Here is a 23,864-nt window from a genome sequence, read left to right as displayed (position 1 = left end):
TTTATTAATCTTGATAGAACAGTAGGAAAACACATTTTAAACCACAATGAAACTGTTTAAAACCACCTTCAGAAAACATAGATTTTGCATTATAAAACTGGGAAACTGAGCACCTATGACCCTGCTGACTGCTTCAGTGACATCAGTAAACACATTACTAAAATGAAGAATAAGCTCTGCGAGATGTAAACTTCAGGTAGTTTGACATCATCGTGATCAACCACATATAAATATTTTTAATTTCATTTATGTAAGGTAGTCTGAAGTCAATAAAACACACTCAGCTTTTGAAACGCAACAAACATTTGGAATTCTTCACTTCAAACTTTGTCTTGGTTATAGTGACTGAGAAAGAAAAGAGAATGTTCCAAAGGATCATTTATTTTATCCTCTTTTATATTACCTTCTGAAGTATTTTCAGTCGTGTGACTGCAAAATATGTCATGATGATTGACTTGAACAGTCACGGCATTTCACTGTTTTTTTGGGGGTGGTTTTTTTGGTTGGTTTTTGTTGTTTGCTCTTGTTTGGTTTTTGTTTTAGTTTTGGGGGGGGTTTTTTATGTTTATGTTAGTAGCCACACCATACTTAAAAGAGCAGATTGACAAATCGGCTTTTGTTTCTTTGCTGGCTTGAGGGAACTTTTGGATGGGAGGTCTTATTACTCTCATGAAGTATGATGACAGGACAAGGGATGGACATTGAAGATGAATGGGTCACCCGGGATGCTGGTCACCCCCAGAGCCACCCTTGCCCGAACCGTGGTACCGCTGCCGTACTCTATAGGTGCAGGGAATCAAATTGCCGACACTCTGGTGTTGGGACAAACACGTTCCGCGCAGAGAAACGAGTCCTCCCGCTAAAAGGGAGAAGAAGTAGGGTATTTCCGCGAAGTTCCAGCCGGGGAGGAGCGGCCGGGAAAGGAAAAGCCGTGTATGCGCCAGGAATAAACAGACACGAGCGAGCGGAGCGCCCCGGGCCGGACCGGGCGCTGCCCGCGGCGTCGGGGCCGTGAGAGCCCGGCGGGCTCGGCTGCCTAATGCCGCCATGGCGTGAGGGGCCGACGGGGCCGCGGAGGGAGGTGGAGGAGGAGGACGTGGAGAGGTACGGAAGGAGGGCGGGGAAGCGGGAGGTGGAGCGGGAGGGGGGAGTCACTTTCTTCCTGCGTTGAAAAGCGCACCCCGCCCCGTCCCGGCTCCGTCCCCCGAGGCTGCGGAGGAGAAACTTTCTGGCAGGCGAGAGGCGGGTCGGCGCCGCGGTGAGTGCCCGCGCGGTGCCGGGCAGCGCTCCCGGCCCCTCCAGGCTGTCCCTGCGCTCCGCGGCGGGTCGCGGCGCGGGTGGCGGCGGGGCGGGCTTGGCGCGGGGCTGGGGGCGCCGGGTGCCTGCGGGTTTGATCGGTCCCAGAGCTCCCCCCGTCCCCGGCACACGCGTCCCCAGGCCGTGGGGCGCGCTGAGGGCGCCGTCGGCCGTAGTGGGCACCGAGTGTCGGCGGGGCCGGGCGGCGGGACCGGGCGGGCCAGGTGCGGGGCGGGCGCGGGGTGGTGGCTGGGACGTCCCGCTGGGAGCAGCCTCCAGGCATGGGTTTTTCCGGGCTGCCCCGGCGGTGCGGGGCTGTTGTCGGGGCATCCGCACACGGCGTAGGGTGCAGGGCAGCCCGCAGGATGGGCCCCGCGGGTCCGGGGGAGGTGGATACGCGCAGGGGAACGTGGCGCTTGCTGTATAAAGCTTTACCTGTGGGCAGCGTGTGTAACAGGCTCTACTCCTCCGCAGCACCGTGACCGCAGGAGCATCCGAGCCTTTTGCTACTGAGTTCAGCCTACCAAACATGCGTGTGTGAAAGGTAAGCGTTAGCATCCTTGTGTTGCACCTAGGCAAGCTGAGAGACGGGAACAGACGGATTAGCCCCATGCAACTTCCTGCCACTTCTTTTTTTTTTTTTTTTTTTTTTTAATTGTAAAAGCCTAAGTGACCTGGGACCAGAACTGTTAACTGGGAAAGCTCAGTCTCCTCAGCTCCATGCAGTGAGTTGCAATTCCTGTAGCTAGTATTGCATGAAGTAGTGCATCATCACCTGGTGCGTCTCATGCCAACTCTTAAGATTCAGTTTGGTGTGAATGATAGTAGCCACCTTCACTGCTCTTCTGTTGTTCCCTCTTGAATCAGTATAAAGGTGTGATATTTTCCTCCGTTTTCAAGCTGGAGTGGCTTGTTTTTCAGTCATAAGCAATGGCAACATAACAAATAGAGACAACTGTGAATGAAGTACAAGAAATATTGCTCAACTACTTGGAGACTTTTGGTCACTCTAAGAAGATCGACTGCAATTTAAATAACACTAAAATTTTAATATAGTCTAAACAAAAACAAAGAAAATCTCAGCCTAAATATTGCCATTATGTTTATCATGCCAGCAATTATTATAACTCGCTGCAGTATTTCAAAAAAGGAACAATTAAGCTGAAGGGCAGCAGTGGAAATCAATAATTCAGATGCTCTTTATTACTCTGAAAGACTCTTGCTGTGTAGCCTTGGGCAAGTCACTCCACCTCTCCATGGCTCTGTTTCCTTCCCCATAAAACAGATGAATGTGCTTGCTTGCTTCACTGGGGTGTTGAGAAGTTTAATTAATTAATTTGTTTCATAACTACTTGTAGATCCTTGGGTGCATCTCTCTACAGAAGTGCTAAATATTATTTCAACTATGAGTTTTTTGCTGTGTGTCATGGCTAATTTAGGTTATTGAAAGTAACACATATAAACAAAGTTTTCAGGGGAAGGCAACCAAGTAGCAGTTCTGGACGAACTATCTGTACTATCTGTAAACTGTGTCTGGATGAACTATCTTGGCTATCTGTAAACTTCACTGGGACATGAAACCAAAAAATACTAGTCAGAGTATTTTACTGGGACAGAGCTACTGGTCCTTTAAGAAAATGTCGTTTTCTCATTATTCAAAGAGCATGCTTTTGTTGTTTTGTTTGAAGCATTGTGATGTTTTTCATAATTCTGAATTGCTATGAGAAAAATCTGAGTGCTCTTAAAATAATAAGGGAGCAAGAGATGAGAATAGTTTATAAGCGTATCTGTATCCTCTACAGTGAAGACTAACCTCAGAAGACAGTTGGTCCTGATTTTCCAGTGCATATTTACATACAGTCTCTTTTACAACCTATTCTTTGGTCATAGAGAATATGGTTTGAGAGAGAGAAATACATGAACTGAACCATTGGTTGCCCATGTTAAAAACTGATCGATTTTGGTTCCCTAAGGAAGCTCAGTTTTAATTACACTGTGTATTAGTTATCAAGAACTAAATATTTAGTAAATATCTGCACTACAGGGGAGAGAAAAATGTGTTTAATTACCTGGTCACATGTTAGATGTGATTTTCACAGGTTGCATACAGTTATAAGTAAAAAGGAGTAGCTGAAAGCTGATTTTAGAGTGACGTCTTAGTACTTTTTAAAAGCTCATAAGGTCTGTATGTACGATTCCTTTTTCTCAAGGACAATGACACCAGGTACATAAGCTTTTTTAAAACTAAATTCAAATAAAGCCTAGATCAGTGATGGTAGAAAGTCATTCACATTCACCAGGGAGCTGTTGGGTTGTGAATGGACATAGGGAGTTTATATACCACTAGGGAAATGGTCACATCCATCAGTACCCAGTAGTCTGACCAGTGAAAACTAGTGTTAAATGAGGCTGTAAATCCGTTTGGAAAACTGAAGTGTCCCTTCTCTCAGAAGTGATTGCATTTAACCAAAACTCAGTCACATTCTTAGGCTTGTGTGTGGAAACTTGCACATCTGGCACTCACAGCATACTATAGCAATGAGCAGAAAGAAACTTAGTTGCTACTGCTATTGTTCCTGGATATGTTGCAAGAAATAAAGCCCCCTTCTTTGGTTTGTTTGTGGGGTTTTTGCTGGTTTTTTTAATTTTATTTTATTTTATTTTGTTTTTTCTTCCTGAAGGAATTAAAAAAAAATAAAGAAAATAACAACTTTCTGTAACCATTGTTTCCTCATTTAGACTCAGTAATCCAAGTGTCTGGTGAATGAAAGAGAATATGACTTTTGCTTAGCAAGTTGTATTTAATTGGTAAATATGATATCTCAGCAGCAAGTTTGTCCTGGCTGTTCATACCTTCCATGCTGTGTCCCTTCAGCTAAGGTAGATTAAAGAGCTTAGTTACAGTAGTGTAGTCCCTAAAGCTGTTAAAGCATGGTGCCAGTTTGTGTTCGAGACTGCAGCCACATACTTAATATAAATGATTTAATAGATTCTGCATTTGGCTTCCTTTGAGCTAGTTTTTTGTTTAGATGGGTAAACTTTATACTGATGTCTGTTACCCCCCCTAAGCTCAACTAGGATATGGGGAGGTGTGACAGTGCTGCATTAGTAAAACCTCAAACGCTTATGCACTGCACTTTGAGTGGACTTGGTTATCTGCTCAGGATGGAGACAGGGCAGAGGAGGGGACTAAAGCCTTCTAGAAAAAAGGAAATTTAGTTGATGCCAGCAGGGATCTTTCTCATGAATGCTTTGTCAGTAGAAATTTAGCAGAAGTAAAGTGTTAGTAGTGAAGAACTGACTGAAGAAGTTTGGTCATTTTGGGGATCACATGAAGGACAGAGCACTGGAAATAGTTTCTCACATCAGGTGCTGGCATCACACTTTCCTCCGCTCTTGGGACACAGTCAGGTGTGAAAGCATAGGCACAATGCAGCCATTATGTACAGAGTCTGAAATTATTTGGTCTTTCTTTCTGTTTTTCCTCTTAGACTCATGGAGTATACAGTAGGAATTGGCAATAGCATTGTTTAGAGCAGGCAAAGGATTGTAGGGACCCTGGTCACTCAGGCAGGTATTGTAAATCACTACAAGAGAAAGATAATTTTAACATATAAGTTCTTTCACCTTGGTTGTCCTGGTTTATGTTTTTATTTTGTTTGTGGGGTTTTTTATTAGAAATATTAAAAATGCTGAACATTTTGTATAAACCTGGTAAGCTTTCTAAGCAAGTGGCTACCTAGAGTTGTATTTTGAATTTTGAAGTATTTTGAAAAGTTATTTACAGGCATTTCTGGGGATATCGTGTCCCTTACAAGCCTTTTAGTCATATCATTGCATCCATGGTGCATTACACTTTTTGCCCAAGTCATCTGTGTGGTTTCAGTTCTGCTATGAGAGCCATGCCTGCACAACTTACAGTCAGAAATGAGATCATAAGATTCTAAATTTCAAAATTAACCCATAATTTAATGGTTGTCTTGACACCTGCTCACAAATTGTTCATGCACGCTGTGAACAACTACATTTTGCAGGAATAATGTAGCCTTTTAACTCCATCTGCAGTTGAGGCTTCTGTCCTTGAAAATGTAGTTGTCACTTTTACCAAGGGTATTCCGTTTTTGTTAAGGGTATTCTAGGGAGTGGTGAGGACAGTAATAGCCCTGAAGGAACTACAGGACAATACATTTTATTGTCTCTCCAAATTTGTACCTTGAAAAAATCAGTTGCATCTGGGTACATGTATATTATATCTGTGAGGAGAGAGAGGAACTACGTGCTATATCTATATCTAGAGAAACCCTAGGTAATGAGATAACAGCTGAAAGCAGCAGTGATTTGTACCAATAACAATGAACATAGTGATCTGCAGAGAGATTTAACTACCAGGTAGGGTGGTGCAATTTGGGCTACAAACACAGTGAAATTTATCCTGTAACAAATGAAACAGAAGTTCCTCTACGTGAGTACACATTTGGAGTCTGCATACTCACATTATAAGATGATATGTAGATAATATAAAAGTAAGTGTTGATTTAAATTGCTTAGATTGCAAAGTCCTTAGGTTCATAAATTGACTAGCATCAGCACCTTTGGACTTTGCTGGTGCTCCTATATGCTGTCACAATAATTTAACGTATATAATTGTCATGGTTTAATCCCAGCTGGCAACTCAGCCCCATTCAGCCATTTGCTCACCCTCCCCAGTGGGACAGGGAAAAGAATTGGAAAAATGAGAACACTTTGTGCGTTGAGATACAGTCAGTCTAACAGGTAAAGCAAAAGCTGCACACGCAGGCAAGGCAAAACAAGGAATTCATTCACCACTTCCCATGGGCAGGCAGATGTTCAGCCATCCTCAGGAAAACAAGGTGTCACATGTAATGGTTACTTGGGAAGTCAAATGCTATAACTCTGAACATGCCCCTCTTCTTTCTTCCCCAGTATTATATGCTGAGCATGACACCTTATGGTATGCAATATCCCTTTGGTCGGTTGGCATCAGCTGTCGCTGCCAACTCCTTGTGCACCCCCAGCCCCTTTCCTGGTGGGATGGAGGGAGAGGCAGAAAAGTCCTTGACTGTATAAACGTTGCTCAGCAGTAACTAAAACATCCCTAAATTATCAACACTGTTTCCAGCACAAATCCAAAACATAGCCCCATACCACCTACTATGAAGATTAACTCTGTCCCAGCCAAAACCATCACAATAAAAATAAAATTTTAATATAGTTCTGTGTGCAACACTGAGTTATAAACAGGATATGGGAGCACAGTTTTGATCACATAGCAGCTGAAGGATGTGATGCATTTTAGAATTCCTCTCTGTTAGTATGATGACCTGTGGACATGCTTTAAAAATAAAAATGTTTGATATCTTCAGTTATTGGAGTCTGTAGATAGATATAGATATACAGAGAGTGAGAACTAGTTTTGTAAAACTCCAGCAGCAGCACATCATTCAGTTACAACATCTTGAAGTCAATTGAGTGAAGGACAATTAAAACAATAAGCAGGGAAGATTAAAACTGTTAATTACATGTCGTAGAGGAGAACAACAACAACAAACTTAAAACATTTACAAATATTTGGAAGAGTAAAGGCTAGCAAAGAAGAGTTAGTTGGAAAGAGGATAGAAGTTAAAGTCTGAAATGGAAACACTTGTTTTGGTATCAGATATTTCTGATGTTGTAATCAGCCTCCTCAGAAGTGAGGGAAGCTGGATGGCATGCAACTGTCTGAAATGACTGGGTTAGGCACAAGATAGAATTCTGACAGCAGTAAATTGGCTTTCCCCTTTTGCACATATGATTATTTTTTTTCCTGTCCTTTATTTGTGCCTCCTGGGCATTGCAATCACCCTCTGAAGTTTTTCCAGTTTTTCTGTGCTCCATGCTTGTACCACTGGATCCACGCAGAGGCCACTCTCCTGTCTGCCCCAGGCATTCCGTTCCATTTCTCCCTTCTTGTGAGGGCTGGTTGTGCTTCAGGGCCATGGGTTTCTGTCAGAGGAAACCCTAAGTGATGTTCCCAATACCCCACACAGAAGGGTTTACAGCCTTACTGACTTGGAGTGGGTCTCCATGCAAGGGCCAGGAAGATAACTTACTTTTCAGCAGCTGCCAAAGGTGTATTGTTTCACCACCCAGATTGTAGAGGCGCTTTTGTTCTGCGTTTCTGCAGTGCTGTTACTGTCATAGTCCTAGGCCCCAGAAGTGTCCTATGTGCTGTAACAGTGTAACACATGGTTGAGGGGCTTGATTGACTTCTGGATCATTAATGGCGCAGACAAACGTGTATCCTTTTGCCCTTCCATTAGTGTTAGTGTTCATGAAAACATTTCTGCAAGGAAAAAACCCTATTTTTAATAATTAAAGTGGCCTTTTCAAAGTATGTCAGCACAGGATAAAGTGCTGTTGCTCTAGCAGAAGCCTTTCTGTGGTAGCCTATAGTTTTATACCTTTGATGGTAAAAATGATTTGGCTTCATTCATTGAATGTGGATGCCTTAACAGGCATGTCTGTACTGGTTGGGAATGATCATCTGCAGGATTCTGGGTATCAACGTTACTTCCTTACTCATTCTGTAGTGTGAAGTATGGAATAAAAGATCACAATAAGGATTAAGAATAGTCATGTTAGTGCAACGAAAAATTATCAAGAAAGCATTTATATAGGAGGATATATTATAAAATAGAAGGAAATTCCAAATTCACAGATATGGTTTGGATATGCAGAAAATTTAAATCCTGGTTTTGCTTGAGGCAGAGAGAAAGTTGTGCCTTCACTGTGCATATGCCCTGTTACTTTATATAAACAGAGGTAAAATAGACAAATAAACTTTTCAATGAAAGGAATTAGAGATGAAACTTCCATCGCAGCTATTTTACACATCTTACTGTAAACTTATAAAAATACTTTGCTGTTGCTGTCTTATCTGTAGCATGGTGGAGAATGAATGCAACCCTCCACTCTTCTGGAGTTGTCATCTCACATGGCTGTGTACTGCTCTGCCTGGATCTGTTGAATTTCGTGTGTAGATCAAAGGACAGACACAAGTTTAAATCTTGACTGCTGACATGATGTCATATACTGATAATCCCTATAGGAACTGGTTGTTTCTGGTTGCTGTTAGGATTTTCATAGCACAGCTGTTATTCAGAAATATAAGTTCATACAAAGCTGCTTTCAAGGTCTTTCAGATCACTTCATAACAAGTGCAATACTAACACCTGGCTATCTGAGCTAGTCTTTATTTATTGCAGATGTAATTCTGAATTATGTTTGGGTGTTCAGTATTTAAGCTTTGAAATACCTTGACCATTATATAATTATGATGTAGCATATTTTTCATAGTGAAAAAATCAGAGGAAGAAATGAAGTAATGTCCCCTGGTGGTTAAGGTCATAATAGGTATTTTTCAAGTTGTAAGCAGTGATTTTTACACCTTTCCAGCATTTTTGTTGGAGAGACAGATGGTCATTGGCTTTAGCTCACTGACCAAAAGACGGGTGAAGTACTTCTGACTGCTCTTATCTTGAGATATGGGAGTTTCCTGCCCTGGTGTCCAGCCCCAAGGCTTTGAAAGGGACTCAGTAGTACTACTTGCTGATGTGGGAGCTATACAGCTTGGGAATTTGGTCAGTAGATTTACTGTGATTGTTACAGCACAAAGATAAGCTTATAGTTTTCTTGGTTCTGCTCTATCTACCACCTAATTTTGCTGTATTTGGATATGTTTCTCTGTAACCAAATGACAACATATATATGAGAATTAGTTTCTATTGACCTTTTCACCTCTCTGTTTTCATGGACTTACCCTGCATTTTTTAGTACTAAAATGTCATTGAATTCAGTTAGAAGACTTAATTGTTCTCCCATTTTTAAAAAAGTTTGCAAAATATTTAGATTAGTGGTAAAACTGACATCGTTGAACAAAATAGCTCTTCAGTTGACATAACTGTCATGATTTTAGCATGTTACTATTTCCAGTGGATTAATTTGATTTTATAGATGCTGCTCTTCTCATCAGCAATAAAGTCAATTGCAACGTGTGTGAAAACACATGCTAATTATTTGAGGTATTCAGACAAAATGCAAGAGGAGTTCCTACAGAAGTTTGCTTTTTTCTACCATGATCTAACCTACCACTCCTCGTGACAAGAAGTTATATTTTGGCAGCTGTCAACATTGGGACAAAAAGTTGCACACCCATCTCCATTTAATGGGACAAGATTCCATGCACATCTCATTGCAATGTTACCTGTTAGTTTTGCAGTTTTGGTAGGTCAGTGTCTGTTTCTTGTGAATGATCATTTCTTTTTAAAATATCTATGACTCTCTTACCTGTTTTGGCATTGGTTGCTAAAATTGCTTATTCTAGTTTAGTACAAGTACTTTTGAATGGCTTAATAACGTGATCATCTAATGTAATTTGTGACAAAATTATAGTGTTGTTCAAAATGAAAATGCAGATTACAATTACAAGCATTGCAAAAAATACATAGAAAAGTTTGGTTTTAGTGTCAATAATTTATGAAGAAGTGATGCAAAAAAATTATGAAATTTAAGTCCATGTTGACTCAGAGATCATTGTCTAAGGTAAAAGTTTGCACACTGAACCTGAAGGTTTGCTTTTTGTCAGTATGGTGGAATAGATTTTCCTTTAAATATTTGAACACATTTCTTACACAAATACTTGTTTCTCAGGTAGCTCAAATAGTGATAATGAGAACTGTAGCCTTTGTGGAAAATAGTAGCTTCCCAAAAGAAGACAAAAAGCTGTAAAATATGTGGAGAGAAGTCTTTAAATTGTACTTTTGAGTTTTACATTAGTTAAATATATTTATGTTTATATATACATATATATATATGTTTTTCTTTTCTAACAGGCATAGAGGTTGGATGGTCAAGCAGAGTGTCAGGACTTCTCTTGCCTTCTCTTGCCATCAAAGAGATGGCAGTGAGGCATGTTACAGGGGGATTCAGAGGAAAGCCAGGACATCCACAGCAGATACCAGGGTTTTTGCCTGCAGCATCTCCTGAGTAATTTACAAGGAGAAGTCAGCTTGGGAATGGGAAACCCAGCTCTCACTGAGGGTGTGAGACTGCCTTCTTGTGGCTGCAGTCTCCTGTACCTGTTTGAGCATTAGCCTTTCCAGGATAGCTGCTAGGGAAGCAGAGGAAGGCTATGACTTCACTGTGGGTAATACAGTGAAGTGGAGAAGGGCCCATGACCTTGGGGGGGTCACACAGTGATGTGGAGGAGAGCCCCTGACCTCAGCAAGTGTGGTCAAGAGCTGTGGTGACTGAATGGGCAGGTCTGACATGTTCATGTCCAAGCCCTTGTGCTCTGGGAAGATCTTTCATTCAGAAACCTGATAATTTGTGGTGTTGCAATGCCTCCAGTTTGTGGAAGTTTTAGTCACCAGAAATTCCACCTTCTTTGTTCCTGACTGTAAATGTTAACAAGATACCCATGTCAGAGGTGAGTCATGAACTAGTGTGGGAGATGCTAGCAGAGACACCTGCAATTTCTGCTTCTTAAGAAGTGGTAGAAGTGTCCTAGGAAAAAGCATCCACAGAGCAGAGTGGCTGTTCAGAACTGATACTACATAAAGACACAATTCTTTGCCTGTTTTTTAGTTTTTAATGATCCACAGGAAGGTCAGATAGCTTCAAGGACAGCTGGGCAAGCTCGTGGTCCTAACAGTGCCATCCTTTCCAAACCCACCTCCTCTGCTCCTCACCCACTCCTCTGCTCTCATTGCTGGAATGATCTTTCTGTGCACGTGTGACAGGAGTAAATAGACCTCTCTTCTCTTTTAAGTAGTTTATTTGGTGAAGTTATCAATATAAACCAATGTCCGGTTTAGTTAGTGGCTTCAATTTCACAATTTTTTTTTTTTTCTGCAGTTGAACATCCACTGATTGATGCAGATGGGAAGAACTAAAATAGTTAGGATTTAATCAATTTGATTTTCTTTTGGTTTGGTTTGGTTTTTTTCCCTGGAATAATTAGTGTTCTTTACTGTTTGATTCTGCTGATACTGGAAATCATGAGAAATGTTCTTTCAATCTAGGACTAAGTGACAAGCTTTTCAAAGCACATTATATATTAGCATTTTCTTCCATGGGCAAGCATCCTTCACTCTCCTTTTAATTTTTAATACTTTATCAGGTCATGGTTTCCCACCTGAATAAAACCCCCTCATTTTCAGAAAAGGTTGAGTTGCTTGGTAAAGTTTTTCTTGGAAGATGTAGCTGGTAATGATGTAGTGTAATATGAGAGTAAGAAATTCTTTTAACTTTAAAAACTGGTATTTTGAGTGCAAATGAAGTGATCAGAAGGCCTAAACCTCTATTCTTTCGAGTCCTGTGTATCAAGCAAACTTGTAGCAAGTTCACTCACAACTGCTAAGTTGGAGATTTTGCAGACAGTTAGCTACATAGGTCTGGCTTCACAGCTATGCAGATAATTAAGGTTCATATGTGTGTCCTGGAACAGTTCTTTAGCTTGCAGTGCGAGTTAACTAAGGAAACCTCAAGGTATAGATTTCAATACAGTTGAATTTGCAATCTGCTTCAGTGCTTTTGGGTTGGTGGTTCCCCCCCCCCCCCAGCTAGACACATTTATACTATTGTAACAAACTCTACATAGTCCCTAAATGTTCTGGGGTTTGGCCACATTCTTCTGCTGAAGGTGCTTTGGTTCTTTTGCAACCACCTGATGATTTTTGAAGTAGTTTTATATATATCTTAACTGTCAGTGTAGTTTCTAAAGAGCTGCCAAACTGAGGAATGGTGATCATCCCTGTTAGCCCTTGTGAAGTTACCTGGGAGAGTCAATAAAGCAATAAAGTGTGTGGTCAGGTTTGGTCCTAGTCAGCGAAGTGCTGGATGGTATGTGTGGTTGAATTCTGCCACTGGAAATTGCTGTGAGGATGGTTTGTCGTGGCTTTATCCAGAACTATCCAGTCTGTATTTCCTCACTATCTGGGCGATAGTTCTTATTGCAAATCCACACATTTATTCTATTTGGAGCTTTGTGATTGTCTTCATTACTTCTTCTGCTGGTCCTGCTCTTAAGGACATCACAGACCTGAGAAAATGTGGAACATCTGTCTCTCTCCTTACTCTCTGTAGCGTGTTTTGAGCTGTAGTCATGCCATCCTGGGGCCTCTCATGGGCAGTTGTCTCCATGTGGTTGCGGATGGAGCCTCCACGGAGGTTTGCATGGAAGGGAAGGTGTACTCCTTTGTAGCTGCCTTCTCCCATCCATCAGTCACAACAGACTGAGCCCTACAAAGTTATGGGACAGGGCTTGCTGTCCTCACCAAGTTGTGGTAATGAGTTATTGTCTTCATATCATAGAAAATCAGTATGATTTAACCAAGAATGAATGACTTTGTACTCCTAATTTTGTTAATGCCTATTGACTTTCTTCCAGATCTTGACTCTGAATATGCTGCTTATGAATATACTATAGATTGGTTTTCCAGTTGTGCTGTTCTTAGCCTAGACAACGTGGTATGGTGGTTCCTCCTCATGTAAAGGTAGAAAAAAGGGTTTACCTTCTCTTTGAAATGCACATGTGAAGGAAGGGTGAAAAAGAGGAGGTTATTGAATAGTTGAGTATGGACTAGGACTTTTTTGGCAACACTAGACGTGTTTGATGATGGTGTAATGCTGGGAAATGTGTGTTCAGATTTACAGAGGAGAAGTTCTGGGAAACCTTATTGTATGTTCCTTAATCTTTGGTGAGAAATACCCTAATTCAGGGAAATCTTAAAACCAACCCTAAATTTATGCATGTTCTTAATTCTCACTTCTGTGCAGAAGTACTTACAGAAATCAAACCAAGATAAAAAATGCATGAAGTCCTTACTGCTAGCTGGGATTTTTTTCTGATTATGTAACCCAGGAAACTTTTTCAATGTATGATTAACACAGAAAAACTTACAAGCATTTTTAGCCTTTTTTCAGATATTTTTTAGGTTCTTTCCTCTGCCCACAGTTCTAAAGGATCATAGAGGCTTTAAAAAAAACTGTAGGGTTTTTTTAATTATTATTATGAAAAAGCAGAGGTTTTATCAATTTAAAAAATGACGTGTCAGAATTAATGTACTGATTTGGCTGGTTTTTATCTCCTTCCTCTCAAAATATACTGTTGATTAGTTTCCTTATGTATTGGTGAGAATACAATTAGATTTGAGTATGTTTGGATAAACTATGGTGCATGTTTCTTTTTGTATGTGTGTATGCGGTGAGAGACTGTGTAGATATAGTCTACACAATATAGACTATATTGTGTATGTGGTAATAAACCAGCCTATGATCTGCATAATATGTCCTGTAATGATTGGTTTCCATCCAAAAAAGGGCAAAACGTACTTGAAAAACGCATTAAAATACTATGAAAATGTCATCTTCAATTACACTCTGTTAAAGCAATTATGCTGCATGCATATATATATATTTTCATATATAAATTCAAGCAGTTACAGGGTGCAATATTATTTTTGTCCCAGGCAGGAATGCACAAGAAAATATGTATTTCTTGGCCAAAGATGTTTGCCTCCAAATTAGTTTTAAGGAGCTGAGCACAAGCACCTAAAGGATCTGAGTACCCAGTAGTCATGAAGGGTCCTGCTCTGTAAAGGTTGTCTCATACTAATGACTTTGTTGAATCAGGATATGGGTCTCTAAATAAGGTTTTAGGAGCCTAAGTTTCTGTCAGAAAATTTTGGCTGTGGAATAGGGACCTGTGGGGAGAAGTAAAAGGTTGCTTTGTACTTCAACTTCCTGTGAGTTTTATGACTGAATCCTATGAAACAGGTTTTCCATGGGAAAAAAAAATTGTGTCTGTTTTTAGGTTTTCTTTCTTTCTGTTTCTCCTTTTAATAATTGAAAACTACTGTTCATTATTTACATAAAACTGTCTCACTTGGGCCTGCTTTCCATAACCTTTCCCCTCAGAAGAATTCTAGGAATTTGCTGGCTTTCCTCAGGGGGATCCTGGCCATGTTTTAGCTGAGACTTTAGGCCAGATAGTTGGTAATTTCTAAAAGTAATTTACTATGTTTAAATAGTTACATATAACCTCTGCATAGATTTGCCATCTGAGCCCATTTCAAGAAGTCAGGTACTTGGGAGAATATTCACTTTAATTCAGTGTTCAGCCTTCTTGGTAGCTGGCAGTAAATCTCCACATGTAAAATGGAGAGCCCCTTGGAAAAAAGTACTAGTAATGCAAAATCCTAAATGCCTGGAAGGTAAGGTGTTTCAGCTGTTTTTCTAAGACTGCCACTTTCTCTTCCCCTTTTTTCTTTCTGATTTGTTCTTTTTTTTTTTTTTTTTTTTTTTTAAATGAGGACGTGTCAGAACCAGAGGCCTTTAAGCACAGTATAAAATGACCCCAGCACAAATCTCCAACGTTCCTCATCCTTCCAGCTGCTAACATCAGCCAAGGCAGCACGCAGGCTTGGCTGCCACCGGCACAAGCTCCCTGGCTCTCCCCCTTCCTCCTCCCCTCCCACTCTTCTCTGCTTGCCAGTACAGTCAGAGCTGCTTCATATTAGGCACCATTGCAATTATTTGAAATCTCAAGTACAAGAGCTGTTGTTGTGTTCTTTCACCTTGTGTCAGCTACTATGTAGGAGGCAGGGGCTTTCTTCAAAGTGTACAGCTTTTTTCTCTTGGATGAATTGTTTTGTCTGAAGTATTCATATAGAAATGATTTGGACGTTACACGGACAATACATGGAGTTCATTAAGTCTAAATGGAATTGTATTTTCTAGAGACTTCTGAATTATAGTGTCTCACAGATTCATTTTCTAACTCTTTCTTTCACATCCATCTGCCATAGGACATTTCAAAGATGGTTTGGCTGCCATTGAGACCTGGAGATCTGATGCCACAATGAGGACTCACACACGGGGAGCCCCAAGTGTGTTTTTCATACACGCGGTTTGCTTTGCCTTTGCCTACTGCGCCAGGGAGGACCGAGACGTAATGGTTCCTTTTGTCAATGCCAACTATGACAGCTACCCCATGCTCTACTTCTCCAAAGGGGACGTGGAGAATCTGCGTCTCCAGGCCACCACCACGCACCAGCACATTGCGGCTCGTCTGGTTGAGGCAGTACAAACAATGCTGTCGAATCCCCTGGAGTACCTTCCTCCCTGGGACCCAAAGGAGTTCAGTGCTCGGTGGAATGAAATTTATGGCAACAACCTTGGGGCCCTGGCGATGTTCTGCGTACTCTACCCTGAAAACATCGAGGCCATCAATATGGCCAAGGATTACATGGAGAGGATGGCGGCTCAGCCTAGTTGGTAGATTTTTGTCTTTTTGTTTTTTTTAAGTTGTTCTTTCTGTATAAACTGCTTACAGTTGGAGGAGTGAGTGGATGAGTGGGTTGCTTAAATTATTTCAGTTGTTCTAACATTCACTATAACAGTGACTAACCTGCTGAATGCATTTACCCTCATCTGGACCATCAGTGACACACAGCTTTACATCTTCACTGGACTTACCCTCTTGCAAGTTAATGCTGAAAGAAGGTGCACCCCTTTGTGCACCACCCTAATTACTGTAAAAAAAAAAAAAAAGTAATCCAAAACCACTCTCAGTCAGAAGGCAGAAGTTCACACTGTTTTGTGGCAAGAAGTGCTAAAAGTGTTGGTTTTTGTTTTTTTTTTTTACCGGACTCATACATATCTTTTGGATAGTTCTTCCTTAGGAAGAATTCAGTAGAGGGGGATCTATGAAAAAGGAGCACTTTGCAGACTGTGACCCAGGATTGCGGTCACTGTGAGTAGGTTAGAGGATGGGAACATGGGCTTTGCCAGGATGGTGGCTTCTACCCAGGGACTCGAGCTGGAGCTGGATGGGGCACTGCTCCCTTCTCTCACAGCTGCTGTTCTACAGCTCTGTGACAGCAGAAGTCTGAGTCAAATTTCAAGTCAGCACAGGAAGAAACATTAACTGTTCAAGCAGTATTCATTATTCAATCTACTATTCTTTACCTTCTTTGTGTTAAGACCAACTAGTAGTGTTCCTATAAATGGCATCCATCCACGAACCATCATTGGAATTGTGCTGGATTTGAGCTAGCGTAACTTGGGATCTGTGTTCTCTTGATGGGCATAATTGGAAAGGCATTACAGTGTTCAGCTTCCCATACACTAAATATTAAAGTGGTGAATGCCACAGAAATACATGGGTTAGAACAAAAGAAGTGATGGGAGAGAGAAGGGACACTCTAGCCATATGCTGTCTGTGTGTCACAGAAGAGAGGATACATGGGAGTTGGGAAGAAAAGTATTGTCACAACAGGATGGTGGTCATTTCCAAAATCTTCCACTGAAGCATAGCAATACAAAGCTTCAGTCTTACTTAGCTCCAGAGACAGTTTGTGTTTCTCCTGGCACATTGACAGGGATATAGCTTACAGAGATGAATCCAAGGATGTGTGACCATCTCCAATAGGACCTACAAACTGCTCCAAAGTCAACACTCTACACTCTTTTCACTATAAGCACATAGTTACATGGTTATCTGTTTTACTGAAATAAGAAAGAAGAGCAAGTATTAGAGTAGGAGAACTTATTTGTGTCTGTTCTTCTCTGTTTCCTACATCTCACTCACTGTTTCAACCTTATTTAAGTTCCTTGTGTTCTGTGATTCCTGCCTTGGATTAATTTGGGTTCTTCTGTCCCTTGCTAAAATGCTCTCTTTTGACCCAGCTGACCAGATACCGATCAAAACCAATCAGATATCTTATTTCCACTTGGCTTTGATGTTATTTACCTCCCCCAAACTACTGTTTTCCTCAAGCAAGTATCTTGTATTACCTTGGTGAAAAAGAAGCCATCTTTTCCCATCTTTTCCTTCTGATGTAGAGAACCCATCCAGCAATCAATAAAGGTTTAATCAAGGTTCTCTGCTTTGCAAAAGAAGTAGGTGTAAAGCGCTTAGTAGTGGATTTGCAGAAGGAGGAAATCAGAAACGTAGGCAATAGGGCTGGGGTAAGCTGACCTTTGTATAACCTCCAGTTGGCCAGCTGTTCAAATGCTGTGACAGAAACACTAGTCTGGTTTCCATTCTGGTTTTGCCTCTGAGATCTTATGGCTGAATGCTGTCAACATGGAGTTTACACTATAGCTCCATCAGTTATGGCAATAATATAAACCTCTCTCCCTTGTCCAACAGTGGTTTTCAGGAAAGTAGGAATGTGACATCTCTGAAGCATGTACTGCACTGTCTGGCTTTGCTTAAATAGGTTAGCACATCCAGAAGCTGAAGGAGCTGGTGTTGGCAGCTTGATTCTTTCAGCAGTATAATCTGGATTTCTTTTAACTTCTGCTGTCATGGCATTGACTCTAAAAATAGTTCTAGAATTAAAAAAAAAAAAAAAATCAATCTTAATGAGTTTCCTCTAATTTTTTTGTGGCAATATTTAGTAAAATTTAAGCCTTACCAAGAAACAAAAGTGTACTTTGGTAGCATGTGCAGTAGTTGGATAAAAGAAATACAGTTTAAAATGTCACTGGTTATTTGTTCCAGAATTCTAGGAGACTAAGGAGACTAATATTTTAAAATTCATCTTTACATTTGTAAAACTTGTTACATTCGATAGCCCTAATATGGTTCAACATCTCAGGATACAATTACGAGAAAGTCTGCTGATAATCGATACCATGTACACATGGTACGTGGAAGAGGCATGTAATTAAGCACATTTATCCTTTCTCATCTATTAAAATAGTCATTTTATATCACATAATAAAGTACACCCTTAATTGGGTTCCCATTCATGTCAACTAACAGAGCTTGAGCTGTTTGTCATAACAACCCATGTTGATTGGCATGCTGCTCATTAGCAGAGCATCCCTAATGGCTACATCCTGGAGTAGGTTTACATTTTAAAATAAACAGAGGGGCAATTGCTAGTAGCTAACTATAACAATCACCCAAAATAATATGGGAATGACAATGTTTTGGAGACTAGCAACAGCAGAATATAGTGCATTAATATTTCAGTTAAAATAGATAAACTTTAATGGTTTTGCTGGTAAAAATTAAAAGCTGGTATTAAATAACCCCCTTGATTTTCCATGGATGTGATATCTAGATGCTGTCTAAAATTTTAGGGAATTTGTCCTTATATTTGAACCGTGTTATCTTCTTTTAGAGACAACAGAGGATATTGATGCGTTTTCTGGCATTTTATCTCTGACTGGTCTCTAGAGCCCTCCCCACCAGAAGGGCGTTTTCGCCGAGGGGATCTGTACTCATGATTCTTTCCATATGCCGCCTTGTCCCATTCCCGTACTGAGCGGAATGATGTAATCAGAGTCACACATCGTGCAGAAATAAGAGTCCACTCAGATTCTGTGTTTTGTACAAAGTAGTGAAAAACTCTTCTTTACTAAGACAGCCTTACAAACAAATGCCTTAGTCATTCAGAAATTCTTCACCCTTCTTGCAGTAGGAGAGATGTCTGTGGGTTGTTGGGTTTTTTATTTTTTTTGCTTGTTTGTTTTTTTTTTTTCAGTTGACGCCCCATTTTTAAAGACAAGCATGTTACCAATGTGCAGTAAGGTGTGGGATTTGACAGTTAGCCGGCTCTGTGGGTTTCATAGGGGAGATAATTACTGTCAAGCACATGCAGACATTCCAAGGAAATAACAGTGACTAAGGAGAAGCTCACAGGAGGCTTCAGCATAACCAATCTGTGACCTTTCTGCTATTTTCTTATAAGCTAGAAATCCTGTAGCCTTTTGCTAGTCACTGTTTACCAAAAAGTATTGGAGTATCCTATAGACCATTGCTGTTAGTATCCAGACAGTGCTAAATGTTGAACAGTACAGATTGCAAAGTAAAAATATATACATATAAATAATTAAATATGTAAATAATCATTTAACTAAAATTAATTCACATGTGCCAAGTTGAAATAAAGCGGGTCTCTATGCTGACACCAGAAATTTATAACATCTGTTTGATTCCCAATAGTCAACCAGCAGTTACATTCAAAGAAAACTTAGGGGGGCTTTATAAGACTGTGGCATAGAAGTTAGTATAAAATAAGCTTGGGGGATGCTGGTATGCTGTCTCCTATAGGGAGGAAGAAAAAGAAAAGGGAGGGTAGGGGGATGAATTTGGTGTCTGGAATATGTATTACGTTAGTAAGTGAAATATCAAACCCCATGCAATTAAATAGGTAACTGGATTTTGGAGAGCTTCTTTTATATCTTGGGGTTTTTTTAATTGGCATAGCAGATAAATTGGTGCTGAAGTTCTGTGGTAGCTAAGGGGAGCTCACTTTGTGGCATGCCTGGTATAAAACTTTGGTAAAACAAGAGGCAGAGGTCACCCATTGAAATAATAACAAGATCTCTGTGTCTGCTTAATATGGCACTGAGAACAACTAAAACAGACTCAGTTTATTAATGTGTCAACACAGAAGCATCATGACGGATACTAAAAGGGAGCCCCGTGTGAAAAGGACTCTTTTGTAATCAAAACCAAAAATGAGCAGAGGATCTAAAAGAAGCTTTAGAAGCATTAGAATGGTGATTATAGACCAATGGGGATGAAAGAGAGATGAAGGTTTTTAAGGGACTAAAGTTTAAGTTGCCTCCTCAATACCTAAACCTAGATGTAAAGTAGTAAAACACTACTTTAATAGTAAGCTCTTAAATTTTCTGTCTATATGTTGCCTTTTTTTTCCATGCTGATATGAAGGTAGCCCTTTACATTTAACTACTCCTTTGTTTATCTTCCTGTCAACTGAACTTCAATAAACATGAGCATGTCAGCTGCTGCTGAAAAATGACTGGTAAAGGGATAGGGTAAAACTTGTCATGTTTTACCTTAGACACTGGAAATATAAATCATCAATTTTTCAAGCATGTTTTTTATTTTTAACATTTTTGTTGTTGCAAATGACAGAGCACTAAGGTTGTGCAGATAATGGCCTTTTGTTTTGGCAGCCAATCAGAAAAATGTGGAAAGAGTGAAAGCTGAGAGGTTGTTTTGAATGAAACAGATTTTTTCAAAGATTTTTCTTTTTAGTTCCCAAAACAACAAGTGTAAAATAATGTTCCATTAGTGAAGAAAATAGTCCATTTAAGAACATTAAAATACTTTGTTTTGAAGACTTTGTAAGAAAAATACCTAAAATCTGGTCTAGTTTATAAAATAAATGTTGGTGGTCACATTCCCCTTGGCAGGTATACTCCCTCTTGGTATGTATACTTTGTCTAGCTTTGAAGAATATTTCTCCTTTGCCTGATGGGAGGTTCCCCTAGAAGTGAGTCAGAAAAATAGTAAGAGTACTAAGGCACTGCCCTTGGTATTGGGAAGACTGTACAATTACACAAGTGATTTCAGGATCAAGAGGTCAGTTGGCCCTGTTACATGCCTGATTTGCATCCACACTTGATTTTTAATGTGCACTTAACCAGGCTCTTCACTGGCTACCATGTCTGAGATAGAAGCCATCAAAATGCACTAGAGGGCTGTCTTTCAACTAATTTTCACCTGTAAGCCATTAGAAAAGAGCCTTGACTCATTTCCTTTGCATCCACATAGTGAGATTGAGAATTTCAGTCCTTCACTCTCCACCTCAGAGTTATTATACAGTAATTTTTCATGGGAAAGTTCGGACCATTAAAATTCAGGATGTGGATTACTTGTGTAATGCATGTGTCAGAATGTGCTTAATTCTTCATTTTACTTGCAGTGATGCCATGCTAATTGTTGACCTAGAGGCCAAAAATCAGATCTCACACTGATTGGAAGGGTATTCTATGTCTCAGGTTAACGAGTGTTTTTTTCCTATTTACTTCAATTTGTTTATAAGAACTGGATACAAAGTGAGGCAAGGGCAATTCTAGACATCCCAGGAACTGTGATCAGTGAACTCAATCAGTAAAGTTTGATTTAAATCCTGCCTTGAGCTGGGCAGACTGTTTTTTCCCGCTTCACTTATATTTCTGAGAGAAATGCTAATAGAATCGCAGAAACATCAAATGGTTTGGGTTGGAAGGGACCTTAAAGATCATCTAGTTCCACCCCCCTACACTGGACATGGACATCTTACACTAGATAAGGTTGCTGAAAGCCCCAGCCTAGCCTTGAACACTTCCAAGGGTGGAGCAACCTGTGCCAGTGCCTCACCACCCTCACAGTCAAGAGTTTCTTCCTAACACCAAATCTAAATCTCTCGTCTTTTAGTTTAAAACCATTCCTCCTTGTCTTATCATTATCTGCCCATGCAAAACCCATCTTTCTTGTAAGCCCTCCTTTAGGTACTAGTAGGCTTCTGTAAGGTCCCCCTTGAGCCTTGTCTTCTCTAGTCTGAGCAATGCCAGCTTTCTCTCCCTGTGTTCAGAGGAAAGGTGCTTCAGCCCTCTGAGCATCTTTGTGGCCTTCTCTGGGCTTGCTCCAACAGGTCCATGTCCTTTTTTTGTTGGGGGCTGCAGAGCTGGATGCAGTCCAGGTGGCATCTCACTGGAGTGGAGGGGGAGAATCACTTCCCTCAACCTGCTGGCCACACTGCTTTTGATGCAGCGCAGGATACACTTGGATTTCTGGGCTGTGAGGGCACATCACTGGGCCGTGTCCAGCTTTTCATCCACCGGAACCCCAAATTCCATCTCTGGAGGACTGCTCCCAGTGAATTCTCCCATCCTGTATTCATGTCTAGGGTTGCCCTGACCCAGGTGACCCTAGTTTCAGTAAGGAATTAGTAGTGAGTAATGAGGGGGGAAATACAGAAAACTGTTTCTACTGAGAGAAGAGGTATTAGTAGCATTAGTAATGTTGTCAAGAAGTTGAGAGGTTGTGGTAATCTTGGCTTTGTTGTTGATAGTGATTTTTACTTCCCATCCAAAATTTTATACAAATGGTATACTTATTTAGAGCATGGAATCGCATTTAATGAAGGTGGTATATATACACAGAACAAACACAGTGCATACAGGATGTGTCCTGATGCCATAAATTGATCACTGGAGAACTGAGTCTTAGCTCCCCCTTCAGATTTGTTGTTCATTGTAGAAGGTGGCAAATCTAAAACAGATAAACCACATTGCACCATGCTAAAAACCATATACTTACCCATAATTCCAACCTTATCCATAATCTCTTTCTTTCTCCAGTTTCTTCATGGAGGACTTAGATCAAACTCTAAGTGTTTAAAATAAAGTAAAAAAAAATATTTTATATGACAAAGATGAGCAGAACTTAAAAGAACACCCCAGGCATGTATTTATCCTGTGCCATTCACAGAATTCGTCCAAACAGCAGGTTTTTGTGCAGAACAATGCATATGGCTTTAGATGTTTGCAGAGTTGGATCATTATATCCCAAACCCATTCAGCACTTTTTGCTCTTTTATAAACCTTCTCAAATTTCCATATAGGCACCTCTTCCAAATACGGATGTAGGTATATAAGTGTAAAAAGGTATCATAGGGATGCCTTTATATTTTAGCTGTTATTTTAAAATACATTTTAGAATTTTTGGAACAGTTGCCTTTGCTCAAATGGTTTCTGGTTGCAACTAAGTAGTTGCTCTATATTAAGGAATCCATTAGAGACGTTTTTATTTACTGTGGATTTTTTTTTAACATCTGATTGCTTTAAAAGACTGAAGAGGCTAATGCAGCTTTGCAGTAAAGGTTACTTGCTCTCTTCAGACACAATTGCCAAGCCGAGGTTTATGCTTTCTGATGTTAAATTTTACTCCTGAGGGGCTTAGAAAATAGCCATTTTACAGTGCAAAGTGTTGGCATGTTTTTACCTATCTTTATTTGTACAAATACACCCAGCTTTTCTTAGTAGTTAGCCCTGAGAACTCTTTTTTTCACCTCTGTCCAGTGCACGCCTACAGCTCCATGCTTTCCCACAGTTTATCAGCCAGGCTGTTTACCAAATCTGACACTAAGAGATGCATTTGAAAAATGAGGGCATAATTTAGATACGAAAACCGTTTAATGCTTGCTACTTGACCATGCTTCTTGACCATTCCTCATGTTTGGTGTACATTGCCCGATTCCCTTGAAATTAGGTTAAGGGGGGGTGCACTGATTTATAGCAGCTAGAGTTGTTACTTCAAAAGGGCTTCATTTTAAGAATGGATGTTGACTGTGGGTTTGTATGTTTAGAAATGAGCATCTTAAAATCATCATCTTTAATGTTCCAAGCAGAGGCCTTTAAAGTGAAATTTCCTGTACCCATTTGAACTCCGATTTCTGAATATGCAAAGGTTTAGTGAAAAGGAAAACTGAAAATACTTTGGAAATTAAGATTCATGGTATAGATGATCAAAGGAATGTTCCTGTGTCAACGGATTACTGACAGGAATCATGGTACTGATGTGGCATATAATTGGCGTAGAATGCAATTTTACTTTTACGTACAAGACCAACAACATTTTAAGAGCTTTTTTAATTATAAGGAAAGATGAAAATAGAAATAGAGATGCAGAGAATTAACTGAGATTGACAAATAACCAGTTAACTGAGATTTTCAATGTTTGTGCCTCAGTGATG

At 40.3% G+C, this 23,864-nt stretch overlaps 1 protein-coding gene across 2 annotated transcripts in view; it reads left to right on the top strand.

The window, feature by feature from the left end:
• Positions 1-1,176: 1,176 nt before the first annotated feature.
• The window catches only part of DSE (dermatan sulfate epimerase), a 35,932-nt gene continuing 13,244 nt past the window's right edge, over positions 1,177-23,864 (top strand). Inside the window, exons 1-3 of one of the 2 annotated variants that reach the window (XM_064649708.1) lie at positions 1,177-1,258; positions 1,771-1,840; positions 15,165-15,633. In XM_064649708.1, the coding sequence (XP_064505778.1) occupies positions 15,218-15,633 (416 nt within the window). In that variant the 5' untranslated portion in view covers positions 1,177-1,258; positions 1,771-1,840; positions 15,165-15,217. Of the gene's footprint in view, positions 1,259-1,770; positions 1,841-15,164; positions 15,634-23,864 lie in introns of those variants that run through there. The other variant, XM_064649709.1, reaches the window with a different exon arrangement.

The sequence above is a fragment of the Pseudopipra pipra genome, chromosome 3 (genome assembly GCF_036250125.1).
Source record: "Pseudopipra pipra isolate bDixPip1 chromosome 3, bDixPip1.hap1, whole genome shotgun sequence".
NCBI classification, from domain to species: domain Eukaryota; kingdom Metazoa; phylum Chordata; class Aves; order Passeriformes; family Pipridae; genus Pseudopipra; species Pseudopipra pipra.
The sequence above is the reverse complement of the archived record's forward strand: the minus strand, read 5'-3'. Positions and strand labels throughout refer to the sequence as shown.